At 45.4% G+C, this 16,664-nt stretch overlaps 1 protein-coding gene across 10 annotated transcripts in view; it reads left to right on the top strand.

The window, feature by feature from the left end:
- Window positions 1–16,664, top strand: part of STX16 (syntaxin 16) — a 34,697-nt gene that overhangs the window by 15,559 nt on the left and 2,474 nt on the right. For 5 of the 10 annotated variants that reach the window (XM_006758831.2, XM_006758829.2, XM_015560732.1 and 2 more), the window contains 6 exons: window positions 1,124–1,231; window positions 1,644–1,784; window positions 2,824–2,989; window positions 4,079–4,170; window positions 4,619–4,762; window positions 5,898–5,978. In XM_006758831.2, the coding sequence (XP_006758894.1) occupies window positions 1,124–1,231; window positions 1,644–1,784; window positions 2,824–2,989; window positions 4,079–4,170; window positions 4,619–4,762; window positions 5,898–5,978 (732 nt within the window). Of the gene's footprint in view, window positions 1–1,123; window positions 1,232–1,643; window positions 1,785–2,823; window positions 2,990–4,078; window positions 4,171–4,618; window positions 4,763–5,897; window positions 5,979–6,253; window positions 6,550–8,176; window positions 10,950–16,664 lie in introns of those variants that run through there. The other 5 variants (XM_006758832.2, XM_006758830.2, XM_006758828.2 and 2 more) reach the window with 2 other exon arrangements.

Genomic DNA, 16,664 nt, shown 5'->3' with positions numbered 1-16,664 from the left:
CCTGCTGACTGCCTCCAGGCGAGAGAACAACTTAACCAACCCCCAAACCCATGATTTCCTTCCCGTTCTCCAGAGCTCTCTAAGGCAGGGTATTATATAGGTAAAATAAGCAACGACTATCGGTATTATTTCAAAATAAGTGAAAATGTTGTCTGTGGACATTTTACCGAAGAAAGGAAATGACAGTGTAGGACTGCATTGAGATTGTAAGGATTGCTTTTGCCAAATGGTAGATAATTTGCTAACCGTTTAAGCATTTCTTTTACACATTTGAACACATGGTTAATGATCTCATGGCCAAGTTAACTGGATCAGCCATTTCCAAAATAAGCTGAATGTATGGAAGTAAAGGCTGCTCCTGCTGTTGAACTTTGCATATTGATTCCACTTACTGCCTAGTATTTTATTTTCAATTACAGTTTACATCTAATTTTATTTTGTATTCATTTCAGGTGTACAGCATGAGTGATTAGACCAGCGGTTCTCAACCTGGGGGTCGCCTAAATACATCCTGCATATCAGATATTTACATTACGATTCATAACAGTAGCAAAATTACAGTTATGAAGTAGCAACGAAAGTAATTTTATGGTTGGGGGTCACCACAACATGAGGAACTCTATTAAAGGGTCGCGGCATTAGGGAGGTTGAGAACCACTGGATTAGACAATCATATACTTTACAAAGTGCTCCCCCTGATGTTTCCAGTACCCACCTGGTACCTACGTAGTAATTTGAATATTATTGACTATATTCCCTATCCTGTACTTGGCATCCCAGCCTAGCTGTTTGTTTGTTTTTTACTTCTATCTGATCACATTAATTGTTGAGTACTAAGAGGTCCTTTAAGGAGCTTTTGTTGTCTTTCTAGTTACATTTCTATAGGCAGATCAAGTCAAATTTATGTTCACAAGTATGTCCAAGGAAATTAAGAACTGGTGCGTGGAAAGCTAGGAAAGCAGTTCCAGTCTTAGCAATCTCAAAAGCATGTGGATTTTCAGGCACGTGCGTGTGCTCCTCCATTCCTGTACTGTCTCAGGGAGAGACACTTAGAAGGCAGTAAACATGTGCTTAGCTAAACTGAATCTGAATGGTTTTGTAACATTCCTTTATTTCCCTGTAGCTTGCCGATGACCGGATGGCTCTGGTCTCCGGCATTAGCTTAGATCCAGAAGCAGCGATTGGCGTGACAAAACGGTTACCTCCTAAATGGGTGGATGGAGTGGATGAAGTAAGTTGAATATTAGTTTTACACTATCTTATTTATTTAAGTAATTGTGACATTAACATGTTTTAAGATATTTGCCATAAAAGCTGATTTGGCTACACTTGAATGCATGTCCTAGGAAAACTAGCTTTTGGTTAATTCAGTGTGCACACCACAAGAAAGGTGTGTGTGAGAGAGTGCGTGAGTGATTTTGGCTTAGCAGTAACTACCTGAACCATAGAGAGAAATTGAAGAAATGCGTAACATGGAGGAGTGGTATTTGAATTTCTGGTTCTCTGAATGGAACGTTGCTCATGCGTCAGGCAGCCTACAAGTTGGCTGGAGACACGACTCTACCTGCAGTGTCACTGGCTGTCTCGGTGGCAGGCAGGTACCTGGCAGGCTCAGTGGCATTCTGGTGATTTCATTTGTTTAGATCCAGTACGATGTTGGCCGGATTAAACAGAAGATGAAGGAGTTAGCCAGCCTGCATGACCAGCATTTGAACAGACCCACCCTGGATGACAGCAGTGAGCAGGAGCACGCCATTGAGATCACCACCCAGGAGGTCACACAGGTGAGACTGGAAGTCAGTCCCCAGCCTTCAGGACCTCCTCGGAAGCCGTAGCTGGTGTAACTCTGAGGGCAAGTCTGCCTACAGTTTCACTGCCCAGCCTGAGGTTCAGGAAGTACAAGTGGAGGCTGAGCTCCTCCCGGTGTCCGCTACTAGCGCCATGTCTGGATGAGGGGGGACCGTTTTTAGTTGTTGATACATACTACGGTGGATTAATTTAAAAAATTAAACCCAGAGCATTACTGAGTTCAATCATTTGATCTTAAAATGTGTGCAACTTCTATCATACACTAGCGTTTAAACATTTTTTGTGTTAAAAGTGGTCCTCGTAATTGGAGGTTGGGAGTTTCTGCCCTAGACTGAGAAACTTAGTATCCTAGAGAAACGTGTCCTAGGAGAAAACCTCTTGTAAAATGCTAAATTTCAGTCATGTTAAGCCATATAACCAGTGTTTATTTTTTTATTTTTATTTATTTTTAAATATATTTTATTGATTTTTTACAGAGAGGAAGGGAGAGGGATAGAGAGTTAGAAACATTGATGAGAGAGAAACATCGATCAGCTGCCTCTTGCACTCCCCCGACCGGGCATGTGCCCGCAACCAAGGTACATGCCCTTGACCAAAATCGAACCTGGGGCCCTTGAGTCCGCAGGCTGACGCTCTATCCGCTGAGCCAAACCGGTTAGGGCAAGTGTTTAAACTTTAGTGTTTACATTTTTTATTAAAGTCTTCTGGGTGCTCCTGATGAGAGGGGGTGCTGAGGAGAAGATAGGTGAGGTACTGTTTGGATGTGGCTCTCAGCAGTGGAGCAGTGGCCAGATTCTCTTTGAATCCCCCCACACCAGGGTTCTTGTCTGCAAAATGGGAAGAGTAGCCCGTGCCTCTGGGGAGGGCAGCGGGGCGTGGGTGTGGGCGGGCATCCGAGTTCAGCGGGCTGCACACACAGCGGCCTGCGTGTGGATTTGCCCGGTGCCCTGTCGGTGCTAGTCTGTCCTGTCGGAGCAGAGTTTCAGCCTCACGGGGCCTCGGGGCTCGTTTCAGCTCTTCCACAGGTGCCAGCGTGCGGTGCAGGCGCTGCCCAGCCGGGCCCGCAGGACCTGCTCGGAGCAGGAGGAGCGGCTGCTCCGCAACGTGGTGGCCTCACTGGCGCAGGCCCTGCAGGAGCTGTCAGCCGGCTTCCGGCACGCACAGGCCGGCTACCTGAGACGTGAGTGTGGGACTGCGGCCTGGCCGCCTGTTTGGTCTCCTCGGCCGGCCACTGGTTCTCCGCTCGGCCGTGAACCATTAACTGTGCCACCCCCGTGTGACACCGGCCCCATGGGGTTCATAGCTAAGAAGACAAAACTTACTAGGTGTCAAGCTTAAAGAACTTGAAATTCAACCCAGACCATGTGAAAACCTGTAGCTTTCTAGGTGTTGGAATGGGAAGCTGGTAATTAATAGGTAAAACCCATCCTAATCGTATTAAAGCTCCGTGTTTCCATAGCATCCCAGGTCTTTGAGGGGTCGGCACCTTTGTAGGAGGAGTTTTAACACTCCTTTAGGCTGGGTCTCCTGACTCTAGCAATGGTTCTCAACCTGTGGCTCGCGACCCCTTTGTCGGTCGAATGACCCTTTCACAGGGGTCGCCTAAGACCATCCTGCATATCAGATATTTACATTACAATTCATAACAGTAGCAATATTACAGTTATGAAGTAGCAACGAAAATAATTTTATGGTTGGGTCACAACATGAGGAACTGTATTTAAAGGGCCAGAAGGTTGAGAACCACTGCTAGTAAAGAGACGTGATTCCAAAGAATTGGTCAGGGTTCCCTACAAACTGTTGTTTCTTTACCACCATTGGCATTAGTAACATCCCCACATACTCTAGCAGCCTAGTCCTCCCTTCCTCTACAACTGCATATTTGTATTTTAATTTTGTTACTCCTAAAATTTTATTTAAGGCCATTTGGAACTCGTACTAGAGATGCTTCTAGAGAAAAATACTGGTTTTTTTTTTAATGTTTTGTAGCAGCAGTTAGATTAAATATTTCGCTCCACTTAGAGATTCTCAGATGGTTCTGTCATTTTGTCATTCACTTGGCATCAAGTGAACTATACACATTTACAGTGTCATTTGGTCTTTCACATGTTGTTGTATGTTTATAATCTTTAATGCCCTTCTCTCCCCAAAGCTGCTGAGAATATCTCCATTTTGACTGTTGAGTTTAAATCTAGATTTCCCCTTTCTAATGGTGGAGTAGTAACGAGGATGGTTTACATATTCAAATAAAGTGAATTATCTGTGATAGGCATGAAGAACCGAGAGGAAAGATCCCAGCATTTTTTTGATACATCAGTACCACTGATGGATGATGGAGACGATGATACTCTTTATGATCGGGTATGTGAAGGGCCTACGTTCTGTTTTCTTCTCTTCACAGACCCGTAGCTTTACAGGGCGATGGACTAGTGCTGCGTGACTCGTCCATCAAGTAGATTTTACAGAAGGCTGGCGGACAGTCATGGGCCATACCTTCTTCCTTCCAAAGGCTTCAGGGAGCCCTTCTGGACTTGGGGAGAGATATGCAGGGCTCCCCCAGGTTCTGCTAGCCAGGCCTTGCGTGCCCGCAGGCAGGAGTTCTCTCCAGGCGGGCTGCTTTTACCAGTCCTGCTTTGGGTCCCGCTTGCCATGGGAATTTGGGTTTTTCCTTTTAGGGAAAAATAAGTGTTTATGTGCTTTATAGAAATGTTTTTAGGTATCATTTTCTTTAAATTATGTCTAAAATGGTACACCAACGCTTTCTCCAGGGGGCAATCTAACATGTGGATTCTGTACTCCTTTCTACTAGGGTTTCACAGATGACCAGCTGGTGCTCCTGGACCAGAACACGCTGATGGTGGAGGAGAGGGAGCGGGAGATCCAGCAGATTGTGCAGTCGATTTCTGACCTAAATGAGATCTTTAGGGACTTAGGAGCAATGATTGTAGAGCAGGTAGGTCAGTTTACCTTCCTCATCAATGGGTTTTTCTACCATAAAATCTGGTCCTTCTTCAAACTTGGTTGACTCTGTACTCCCATCAGGAAAAAAATAATAACCTCTTCGCCCAATGTATGCATGTATATGCAAATTACATACGTATACCACTTCCGTTTTTCATTTTAAAACAATAAACTTTTCTTTAGGTAAATGTCAGTAGAAGTTCTTGTGTTTTCTGCCTCAGGGGTGCTCGTAAGAGCAGTGATTCTGGCAGGAGATAAGGCTTTCCTTCGAATTTCGGCAGGTTATTGGGTAATGGCGACTGGAACAACTAGCTTTCAAGCGGAATTAAATTGTTTGTTCACTGCTACAATCTGATTAGGGTATTTTATTATCTTGCCAGTAGGGATTTGGGTCCTGATCCCCCTGAAACCAGCTGAGAATGGAGTGTCAAGGCTACGGAAGATCTAGTTACATTAATTACTCCCGTGGTTCCCAGGGAACTGCTCTTGCTATCTCTTCTAATGCAGCGTGTTTCCGTTAAGAGCCCCGTTCTTCCATATAGCCCAGTGTTCCCTGCTCTCTGTCTGAACCAAGAGATTAAACAATTAAGAACAAAATTCTCCTTGAGGCAGATGTGAAATTTTACATGGTGGATTGGAGCTCACTGTTGTTGCTCTGATCCACGGAGACCTGTGCTGACGTCTGTAGACACGATAGTCAATTTCTAATCATAACTGGTCGAGCTAAGCTAGCATTCTGCTTTCTTGAATCCCAAGTATTTAAGCAGCAGGTGGGTGCAGAAGCTCCTTCGTCACTTAGAGCCTATTTCCACTGAACCGTATCTATTTTAAAGCACCAGTAAGTCTGAATATGGCATGTTTTATAGTAGCAAAATCCAAGACAAACCTCAGTTTATCAGTATTTCTTCCTCATTAACTAGACTTGATTGCAACCAACACCACACTCTGCCCCTGAATGCCTGACGCTGCTGGGTGGTGGTCCTAGAGCTTCCAGCGTGTCCTGGGCAGCGAGGCTCAGTCAGACAGATACTCCTGTGCGTGGCGACATCGCGATCTGCATGTGGGTCCTGAGGCCACTTCCCCACGTGCAGTAGTTGATTTTCTGTCACTGTCATTTATTACCACAGGGCACAGTCCTTGATAGAATTGACTATAACGTTGAACAGTCCTGTATCAAAACTGAGGACGGCTTGAAGCAGCTTCACAAGGTAATCCCTTATCTTTCAGTGGTTGAGGATTGGAGGAACTGTTGCCACGTATCGAAAATTCATCAGGGTTGTCTTCCGTCACAACTGTCTTCAGCATTCTTGCCCGCCATCACTCAGTGTGATAGTGCGGACATGGGCGTCATGTCATCCAGAGCTGACCATGTGGGCTGCCGCCCCTTTGCTGTAGCTAGTGTTTTCAGGGCACTCACACTTAGGTTGGAAGTTATTTTCCTCCTTTTAGAAAACATTTCATTCTTTGAGTCTTCTTGTTGTAGGAAATCAGTTGAATTTGCATTTGCTGAGATGGTTAAGCATCCTGTTTGCTTGCTGCTGACGCAGCCTCTCGTGCCGTGATACCTTTCTGACGAATTGCTGGTGGAAAACCACCCTGGAGAAGACAGAAATCTAATTTTCCCTTTTAATTACCACCGTACATCTGTGTACTTACCTTGACAAAAGAGTAGTTTGTTGAAGTGAAAGTGTTATTAGCTCTCATATTCTTTGCTAATAAGGTAGCTATTTCAGGGATATTTTTGATGATATTTTTAAAAAATAAACGGAAAGCATTGTAGAACTCTGGTAATTGTTTGTGGGAAACATATCCATACTCTGCTGAGTGGCTCTCGTGTGTAATTGGGGGCATGTTTTCTCTCAAAAGAATATAATACTTCACAAAGTAAGTGCTGTCCATCTCCCCGCATCTTTGAGACCCATTGGTGTTTCTGCCTCATCCTGAGCATTTTTCCAGTTCATGACTGCACTGTCCCATCCTTTTTCCAAAACCAGCCCCTTCCTCTAGCAGAGCGGCACGGCTGTGCCAGGTCTGCCCTGGGACCTTCATGCTCTGGGTGTGCTCGTCACTGCGCAGGGTGGCATTCGGGTCCGCCTGTAACAAGGAAGGGAAGGCTTGCCCTGTATGCAGAGGACTTGATAAGCACTTAGATCCATTTGGGGGCCAGGTCTTGTTTATTAAAAGAGTAAAACAGACTTCAGTTTCTCACTCTGAAATAGCCATGTTTTGATCCGCTGTGGGATTATGCATTGGTCGTGAAGTTTCTTAAAATCTAGTGAAACATGTTTTGTACTATTACACAGGTAACGGGAAAAGCTTGTCTGCAGGAGTGTACAAATCTAGTGGGAACTAAACATTTTGTTTCAGGTTTTCCTTTATAAATCATTCTGAGAGGTTTTAAGGTATATCATTTAGTCTTGGCTTCCCTGGTGCTCTGGGTTACTTGGAAAAGTAAGCATGCTCGTCTTATCTCTCACGTCACATTGCTGGCCGTCTCCTTGGTAGCAGCTCACCTAAGGATGATGGAGCCTCGGGAGTCACTTCACACCCTGGACTCTCAAGACCTGTCTGCCCTAATGTTTTCTCCTGACGGAGGAGTGGTCCTGGGGTCAGGGCGACCCATTTAGCAAACAGAACTACAGTCAGGTGGTGGGACATGGAAGGACAACAGGTATTTTCATCTGTCTCCTTCTTGTCCTTCACCATGAAATATCGAAATAGTGTCGGGGCGGGCATGCCCTTCTGGATGTGGTTAGAGATCCTCACACCTCTCTTCTTCACTGCCCCTCCTCTGGTCTTATTTCTGCAGGCAGGCATGGCGCCTGGGCATAGGCCAGGCTGGTGTGTGCAGGTGAAGCCTGGAGGTGTTGTGTCATCAGGAGCACAGGGACTTATCTGGGGAGGTGGGGGTTCTTTCTGCACTTGACCCCAAGGGGAGCACTTTCTTAGTTTTATTTCAAAGGATAAGTTTTCCTTGTTGCCATATTCAGGGAAGGTAAGAATCAAGCTGTTTGGGGCCAGCGGTTGCACATCACTGCTGTGGCACCCTTAGCCAGCAGAGTGATTTCATTATGAAGGTGCGCCTGCCAGAGAGCCTTCCTGGAGAGAGGGGTCCTCAGGGCAGTGGAAGTAGCGGCGAGCGGGAGCGGGCTCGTCTGGGCTGAAGGCTGACCTTTGCCTTTACCCTATGTCTGGGTGGCAGATCCCACACCGCATTAGTGCCTCCTGGGAGTCAGTAGATCCAGGTCAGGGGCCCTTCCACGCATGCTGAATTCGTGTGAATTAATGGAAGTTTGTAATAAAGGAGTCTGTAGCCAAGAGGTCAGCTATACAGAGGATAGGACTGGAAACGAGTGAGGCTTGATTTTGGGGAAAATGACGGCTTTTTTCCCTCCTCTTTCTGTAGGCAGAGCAGTATCAAAAGAAGAATCGGAAGATGCTTGTGATTTTAATATTATTTGTCATCATTATTGTCCTCATTGTTGTCCTCGTCGGCGTGAAGTCTCACTAAGCGGCCTGGGGGCTGTGTGTGCCGCGTGGATCCGGGCGCCAGGGGCTGGGCTGCTGGCTGCCTGCAGAGGGCCCGGCCCCGCGTGGCCACCAGCATCTCGTGGACTCCTGCACAGTGCTGAAGCGAGGGGAGTGGGCTTCTGTTTTTCCTCCATTGTGGAGAATTTAAAGACCTTGGTACTGCTGCAGACTAGAGATGGAGCACTGTCATCAGTTACACTATCTTTTAGAAAGAGAAAATGAGTGGGACGTTTACAGCACTCCACAAGCTGTTCGATATTATTGTGAATAAGCTATTTTTCTTAGCAATCATGTCTGAGCAGCGTGTTAAGATCATTTCTGGGAAAAAAATTTTGAAAACCATCTGGTTTTTAAGGATTTGGTACCAGAAATTTATGGATAGAGGCAAAAATGCCTCTTCATCTTTCTCTCTATATTTTCCAGTTGAAAACAAACTGAGAAGTCCTTTAAGAATTTATAATCCATTCCCCATTACCTTAATTTCGCTTTTCCATCACTGTTAATGATCAGAGTAACAAAGTGTGAAAAATAAGAAACCATCATTGATGTTAATTAACACATTTAGATGGGCCAGTTAAAACAGCTTCATAAGTTTAAATTAATTGTAAATGGAGTATTCCTCATCTAAAATTTATGCACATTTTCTACTGTAAACCAAAAGGGGTTGCTGAGCAAAACCACCTAAATTTAAAAGTTGGTGATTTGAACTAACCTCGAATTAAAAGAAAGCTTGGCAGTGTCATGAATATCACCAGAATTGGGCAGTGTGTCCCTGCACACATCCCCAGCCATCCTCACTCAATCCATTGCTCATATACTAACCACATAATGACCTGTTCAAACCAGCCACCATTTAATGAACTGTGAATTTACACAGAGGCCATTCTAAATGGGTCACCCCATTTGGGTCTGAAATTATTAACCAAACATCACTGCATTTCAAAGTAAAATATTCCACCAGAAGTGTGATTTATTGGCTCTCCCATTGCCACTTAATATGCCCAGAAAGTAGGCATGTTCCAGCAGGTGGTGGGAAGCAGGACCAGGCAGTCCCATGTTTGTAAAGTGAGTGTGAATCGGATCACCAAAGTGGGGGCTTTGTCATGTCCTTCCCTGTTATCAATATGGTGCTCAGATATATCCCCAACTGTAGAGTCATGAGGAAAGTGATGATGGCTTTAAAAAACAGAAGTTGTTCATGTCTTCAGTTGCTCTTGAGATGCAAGTAGTGTTTTAATGGTCTTCGTATATTTTTTTATGGCTTTTCCATTGTTTTTATCTCTAATGGGTTACATTTTATTTGGACCAGTCTCATAAAATGCTTCTCTAGAATTTGACTTTGGAGTTGTTGCTAGAAATTTAAACCCCAGGCCAGAGATTCAAATTGTCTCAGCCATTTCTTCCCAGGTTGTTGATGGCGCTGGGGAGCCACTGTTTTTTTTTTACGGATGTGGCCGTAGAATGATCAGCAGGTGTCCCTGGCATTTCAGGAAATAGCATGGTGTTCCCGGACAAGTATTTGTTAGGAAAGAAGGTCTGGGAATAAAAATCCAGCCCTTCCTTGATCGTCCCTGAAATGTGGGGCTTCTACAGCAGTTGAGGGTAGCTGTAGGCCTTCGTCCTCATCCCGCCCAACCATAAACCAACGACCAGCTGCTCCTAGGAGTGGAGCTGCTCAGACCAGGGGCTTCCCTCCCAGACGGTCTCTGATGGGGATACTGGATCACTGTTAAAGCTTTTAAAGCTGTCTTAACTATCCTTGAAGGAAAGTGACCCTTTAAGAAAGGATCACTATTTATTTATATTTTCAGTGAATAGGGTGATTAGGGTTGGCTTTTGTCCCCCAACCCGTTTGGGTGAAATCATGGATCTGATTAGAAGTGATTTTAAGGATCTCATTGGGGTGGTGGGACCATCCATTCTGACTGAAATCAGGGCAATGCCAGCTAAAGCCCCAGCTGCTATGACCGTGACCTGGAGAGGGACGCAGCCTGCAGTCTGTGCGCCAGCTTGCTGGGCTCCTCAGAACACTGTCTTTTTCTGTTGAGCCTTTCCTGAGGGCAGATCAGCACAGGGGCAGTGAGAGAAGCTTAGTCATGCTGCCCTGAAGCTTCAGCTCCTTTCCTTGCTGAAGCCCATGTCTGTGGGAAGGCAGGGCCCTCCATCTCCCTGAGTTGAGGCCAGCAGGGACACCTGCCCCTCTACGTGCTCCGTGATGGCTCTGTCAGCCTGCGCGCGAGGAGAAATGGGACCGTTTACTGTCAGGTCTCCAGAGCTCCTGATCTTACCCCAGATTGTGGCTAAAATCTACTGTCTCTGGTTTTATTAATTTGGGAGGGGGGTGGCTTTGCCATGGGCATGAAGCAGCATTTGTCTAATGGATTGACGTCTCTCTGCTAATTGAGAGAGCATTATTTATTTGTTTTGACACAGTGCTTTCAGTGTTGTATCCTGGCTAATGGCTTCCTAAAGGTAATGAAACCCTCCCAACCTAATTGGTCAGATAAGACTTTTTTTTCCTGTGTGCTTAAATAAAGCAATTAGTGAAGCCTTCTCTCCAACATGCCTTTTTTTTGTCCTTTTTTAAACTAATTTACTGTTATTGGAAACTTTTTGTACAATAAAGCAACTGTGCAGATTTAACAACATCCTGCAATCCTAGTGTTAATTTTGATGATGGGTTCATGTTTTTTTCAAACACATGGCGGGGCGGAGGGGGGGGTGGGGGCGTGGCAGGGTATTTGGGCTGATGACTATTTTGTACCCAAGGCCTTTGCCTCGATGTCTGAAGGTCCATCTATCTAGTGGACACTTTGAAAGGAACCAATCTCTTTGCTCTCCAGTAGACATAAAGGCAGATAATTGTCTCATGAAAATCTATGCTTTATATACATACCAAGAACCAGTTCTCACCTATTGAGGGGCCACAGCACAGAAGCACCCTCTTACTATGCTCTCCCTTCCTTTTTAACTGGACATTCTATTCCCCCAACTTCTCACAGCCATTGGCTCTGCTCAATAATCAAATCCACTCCAAGGAGAGGCATGTCCCCATAGGCTTTAAGAGCATTCCAGATCAGTGATAGTGTTGAAGACCTCTGTCCTGCTGCGGTCAGCTCTGTAGGGTGCATGTGCTTCTTGCGTGGTAACCTCACGGGCTTTTCCCAACTGAGTTTTGGTGGCCCACTCTTGAAATGGTGCTACACATTGTACCTGCATGCAGGTACAACCGGGCACATTGCCTATTGAGCAGAGGGCTGGAGACCCCGTGGGGTCCGGCCCTCAGGTGTGACTGGAAGGTTGGGTCTTTGGGTGGTTGCTCCTGAATGCCCCGGCGACTGTAGAACAGGCTGGGTGTAGGGTTACCCTTGCTGACAGTGCTGAACAGCCTCTAAGACAGCGGTTCTCAACCTGTGGGTCGCGACCCCTTTGGCAGTCGAACAACCCTTTCACAGGGATCGCCTAAGACCATCCTGCATATCAGATATTTACATTACGGTTCATAACAGTAGCAACATTACAGTTATGAAGTAGCAACAAAAATAATTTTATGGTTGGGTCACCCCATGAGGAACTGTATTTAAAGAGCCAGAAGGTTGAGAACCACTGATTTAGATAATCAGGTCCCTTAAGTCAAAATGTGGGAGCCACATAGAGAGACTTAGCTCACGTGGCTTCACAGGAGGACAGTCATTAGTTCGTGGCGGGGGTCGGTTAGCGGTTTGGAGGTGCTGATTCTTTGATGAGTTATGAGTTTCCATTTCTTCTAAGACAGTTAGGCAGACTTGGTTCATTTGATGTTGCTACATTTTGGAACTTAGCACTGTGCCTGCACGTAAATGTGGGCCTTGAATGGTCAATTCTGTGTTAGCCTTTAAAAACTAAATTTTCTCTCTCCAGGCTCCCTTGACCACCCAGATGCCACCTCTTACCTTGTTGCCTGATGTTTTAGTTTAGTTTTGTTTTGAAATGGAAGGCAAACAACCCCTTTCGAAAGGATGGGTATCAGAGTGAACCAGTGAGGGCTCTGGGGTGGTCGAATAGAGACTTCCAGCTCATCAGAAAGTGGCTCAGATCTAGGACATGGGGTCGGTGGGCTGTGTCCTGCACCCGACTTCACGCCGACCGTGATGTCATTCTACCAGTCTACAGTGGAGGCTTCTTACGCTGTAGGAACGTTCCCAGAGTCAGCGGCACAGACTTGTGCAGAGACTGGCCAGTGGAGGCAAAAGCAAACAGTCCTTTGTCCGGTCGTCCTCAGGAGCTCCCTGCGCTGTCCTGGGTGCTCAGGGTAATTGTGTGGCCTGCTCTTGAGCTCGTCATCTGGGTAAAATGGACCATTTCAAGGAAACTGCATTCAACACAGTGTACATTTAGACCAGGCTTAGAATAAACCCCTGGGTTTAGTGTTTTCTGCTGGTCAGCTATTATTCTAGAATTGCTTTTAGCTAATCATCCAAATTCTGCCATTAGTAATCACCATTTCTCTCATTTTATAAAAACATGTCATAATGGAGGCTAAAGGGCTTGGGTTTGCATCATTTGTTCTCTTTCTCGGAGGAAGAGCTGAGGGAATCAGATATTTTTTTAACATGGTGTTCTGACTCAGGACACTGTAATAGGCCTCTGTTTCATCACCGCCCCTATTCCAGATGGGTCGATGGAGACCCAGGTGCAGGCTTGCCGAGGTCACACAGCTAGTGTAACCCCGGGCTGGCACTAGAATCTTCCCTGTTCTCATGTCAAGACCAGTACTGCTTTTGCCATTTTAATTGTTCATTTCTTTGCATAAAATTAAATGACCTTCAAGAAAGATTTAATGGTCAAGATGTGATTTGGTAAAAGCTTCCTCAAGGATTTTTTTTCTATTGCAAAGATGAGACACGACTGAGGCTGAGAGGTTTGCAGACAGTGGTATGTCATTATCCCTCGCTCGGTTTTTCGTGTAATTGGTGCGAAGAGATTGCTGCTGGTGACTAAGCCTGCCACGGAGCGGAAAGGAATGATTCCGTGTGACGTGACTTGGTGCGCATACGTGGGCATTTGTGGCTGTTTCAAAAAAGTATATGTTATGCACAAAACGCCTACCAAAATGGATCGTGTCATTTTAACGTTGTAAATAATAAAAACATAGTCTCCAGCAAAACTGATTTAACAGTTGCCCGAAAATGTAGCACTTTGTTCCCACACTGTGCCATGGCTAGAAATTGATTTTTTGAAATCCAATTAAGCCTCAAGGTTGGTTATCCATTTAAAAGGTCGGCCGAGTTAAACAATGACAGTACCTCAGTTCATGCTAATTATTAAATATACACGGAACTTCAGCACTTCCGTCATGCCTCACGCAGGGGCTGCAGAGGTCCCTGGCCATGATGCGGGCACGCCCGCAGACCATGAGCCCTGGCCTGGTAAGTCTCCGAGTGGTTGCCATCCCCATCGTTCCTTCCCCTCCAGTTTCTGCAGCCCACACTGGAGAGTTCTGGTCCCAGCAAACGACTCTCCACACTCACCTCCCGTCTTACCTTTTCTATGGCCCCAAGAGTATTGGGAAATGGAGTGTAACCTCTTAAAGAAAAACAAGAGGGGAGCTCTTGGTGTATATACACTAGGCTTCATGGGCTGCCAAGTTCATAATGTAATAAGTCGTGTTTTTAAAATAGTGCTTTATACTGTGTTCCCAGCATGTTAAGAAGAAGACTTCAAAATGTATTTTTCTAGTTCTCATAGTAATGTGTAAGTATTGCTGAATTTACTAAGATCTTAGAACCACGACACGACCCTGATTGGAATGTCCTTTTCATTCTGCTAAATTGGGTTAGAATGTCCCTCGAGTTTCTAAATCATCAAGAAGGGATAAGTGGTCTTCTTTGCACTCTGGCATTTTAACCTGCCTTGTAATAGAAGTAAGGTTGCCCCTTTTCAGTACTTTTCATCCGTGACTCTGAACTGGCCCAAAATATGGAACCTTCAGATTTAGTGAGAGAAAAAAATTAAATTCCCTTCTCATGGCCCTTAGAAAAACTAACACATCTGGTTCATTTTTCCTTCCCCCACCCTTTCCTCACACTGCTCAGCCACCAAAACCTTTCTACTTTTTAAAAAGATCCGCATTTAGACACTACAGATAGAGGTGTTGTTTGACACAAGGTGTTTCTGGGAAAAGTGACTCAGGGTTTTGAAGAGTGAATCATGTTCAATGCACTAGAGAAACATCCTGCTTAAAGGACCCTGGAAGGGAAGGTTTTCTAAGGAAAAAAATTCTCCATCAAAATACACATTTGCCCTTTGTCTTGCTTTTCTATAATCTCCATTTCATATGCTGCTGTTTCCAGGAATGTGGAACCAGCACGGGTCTGTTAATGATTTCTCTTTGCCTTCCTGTAGCACCGCCCCCTCAGGTCTTCCTATGCCCTTGAAAAGTTTTGCAACTACAAAAAAATAATTTTGCTGGTGTTCGGAAGTAAATAGGAATTCAGTGCCCGAGACACGAGGGTTATTGCCACCTGACACCGTGCCCTTCTTGGAGAATAATTTAGACTGCTAGAACGACAAGGGACCTCCAAGAACAACTCGTTCAGCCCCCTCGTTTTATCGAAATGTCCTAGAAACTGATGTGAGAAGGAATGCTTTTAGTCATTAAGAAATGGCTCCATGAGTACATTTTTATTAACACAGTGTCTAATCCCACTGATATTGGAAGGTAAGAACATCATGCTTTAGATGACATTACAAAATGTGCTTTTTTAAAAAATATATTTTATTGATTTTTTACAGAGAGGAAGGGAGAGAGATAGAGAGTTAGAAACATCGATGAGAGAGAAACATCGATCAGCTGCCTCCTGCACATCTCCCACTGGGGATGTGCCCGCAACCCAGGTACATGCCCTTGACCGGAATCGAACCTGGGACCTTTCAGTCCGCAGGCCGATGCTCTATCCACTGAGCCAAACCGGTCTCGGCTACAAAATGTGCTTTTGAGGGAAAGTGCAAAAGATTGCATGCAATGAGCTATCTTTTGTGTCACATACATGAATATATATGACCTGGTATTTTTTTTAAAAAGAAAAAAATAAAACCCAAGAATGATAAACAGAAAACTAATAAAAATGCTTCCCTGTGGAAGGATGAGTGAGGGGGAAAGGGTGGGAGGCCCAGGAGGTTCCCGCGAGCTTTCCTTTTTACAGTCTCGACGGTAGAAATGTTTTACGTACTCAAAAAATGGAAATGGAAGAGAAGTGAGCGCAGCAAAGCCTTACATAGTATACAGACAAGAGTACAGGAATTAGATGTACACCAGATAGACCACACAGAAACCAATAAATTCTGACTAGATCAGTGAAATGCATTCTAAGAACAGAAAAGACAATAGAGAAATCTTGAACTTTAGGTGTTAGGTCTATTGCCGGGGATGGAGGCTGTCTGCTGAGTGTTGTAGGAAAGGGCGAGTGAGTGTCCCCAGAAGGGAGATTGGGACCAGGGTTCTCACTGTGGGAGATGGAGACCCATCTGGGTGGCAGCAGGTGAGGGGGAGGTCAGCAGCGTGGGGTTTGAATTGAAGGAGTTGGCGTGGCCTCCTGAGATGAAGAAAACAAATCTTACTCCTGGCCTCTGAAAGGATCGTAAACAATGACCAGGGAGCAGTGAGCTTACCTCCCACACAAACCTGGGTTTCTAGACACCCATTGTCCTGATTCACAGGACAGAGATTCTTGAAGGAATGGCTGACTCTAGAGTTGGGCAAAGGAGGAACACAGAAAGGACAGAAGTGCTCAAAAACAGATAGGAATGTTTGAAAAAGGCAGGAGCTGGCCTGGTGGGCTCAGTGGCCTCCGTGGGGACACTGGGGGCCGTGATACTGGAAGATACACACAAGCCATGGGGACAGGGTGGCTCCTGGGCATGCAGCCTTCGCACTCACATGGGGCCCACTTCTGGCTTACTTAGTGCTCTGCTGTTGCCGTCTTGGAATTCTTTGTTGAAGAACGGGTTCTGCACCTTCAGCTCTGCACTGAGCCTCACAGTGCAGTCTTGAGGAGAGGGGAGGCAAGGCGGTCTGTACACAAGAATGGTGGATACCTGGCCGGTATTTCTCAGTGGTTAGAGCGTCGGCCTGCGCACCAGAGGGTCTCAGGTTCAATTCCCAGTCAAGGGCACATACTTTGATTGCAAGTTTTGGATTGCAGGTTCCATCCCCAGCTGGTCGAGGCGTGTGTTGGAGGCAACCAATTGATATCTCACTCTCACATCAATGTTTCTCTCTCACTCTCTGCCCCGCCCCCTTCCTTCCACTCTCTCTAAAAACCAATAGAAAAAATATCCTCTCTCCTTGGGTAAGGATTTAAAAATAAATTTTAAAAAAATAG

Source organism: Myotis davidii, unplaced genomic scaffold, assembly GCF_000327345.1.
Source record: "Myotis davidii unplaced genomic scaffold, ASM32734v1 scaffold75, whole genome shotgun sequence".
Classification (NCBI taxonomy): Eukaryota; Metazoa; Chordata; class Mammalia; order Chiroptera; family Vespertilionidae; genus Myotis; species Myotis davidii.
The sequence above is the reverse complement of the archived record's forward strand: the minus strand, read 5'-3'. Positions and strand labels throughout refer to the sequence as shown.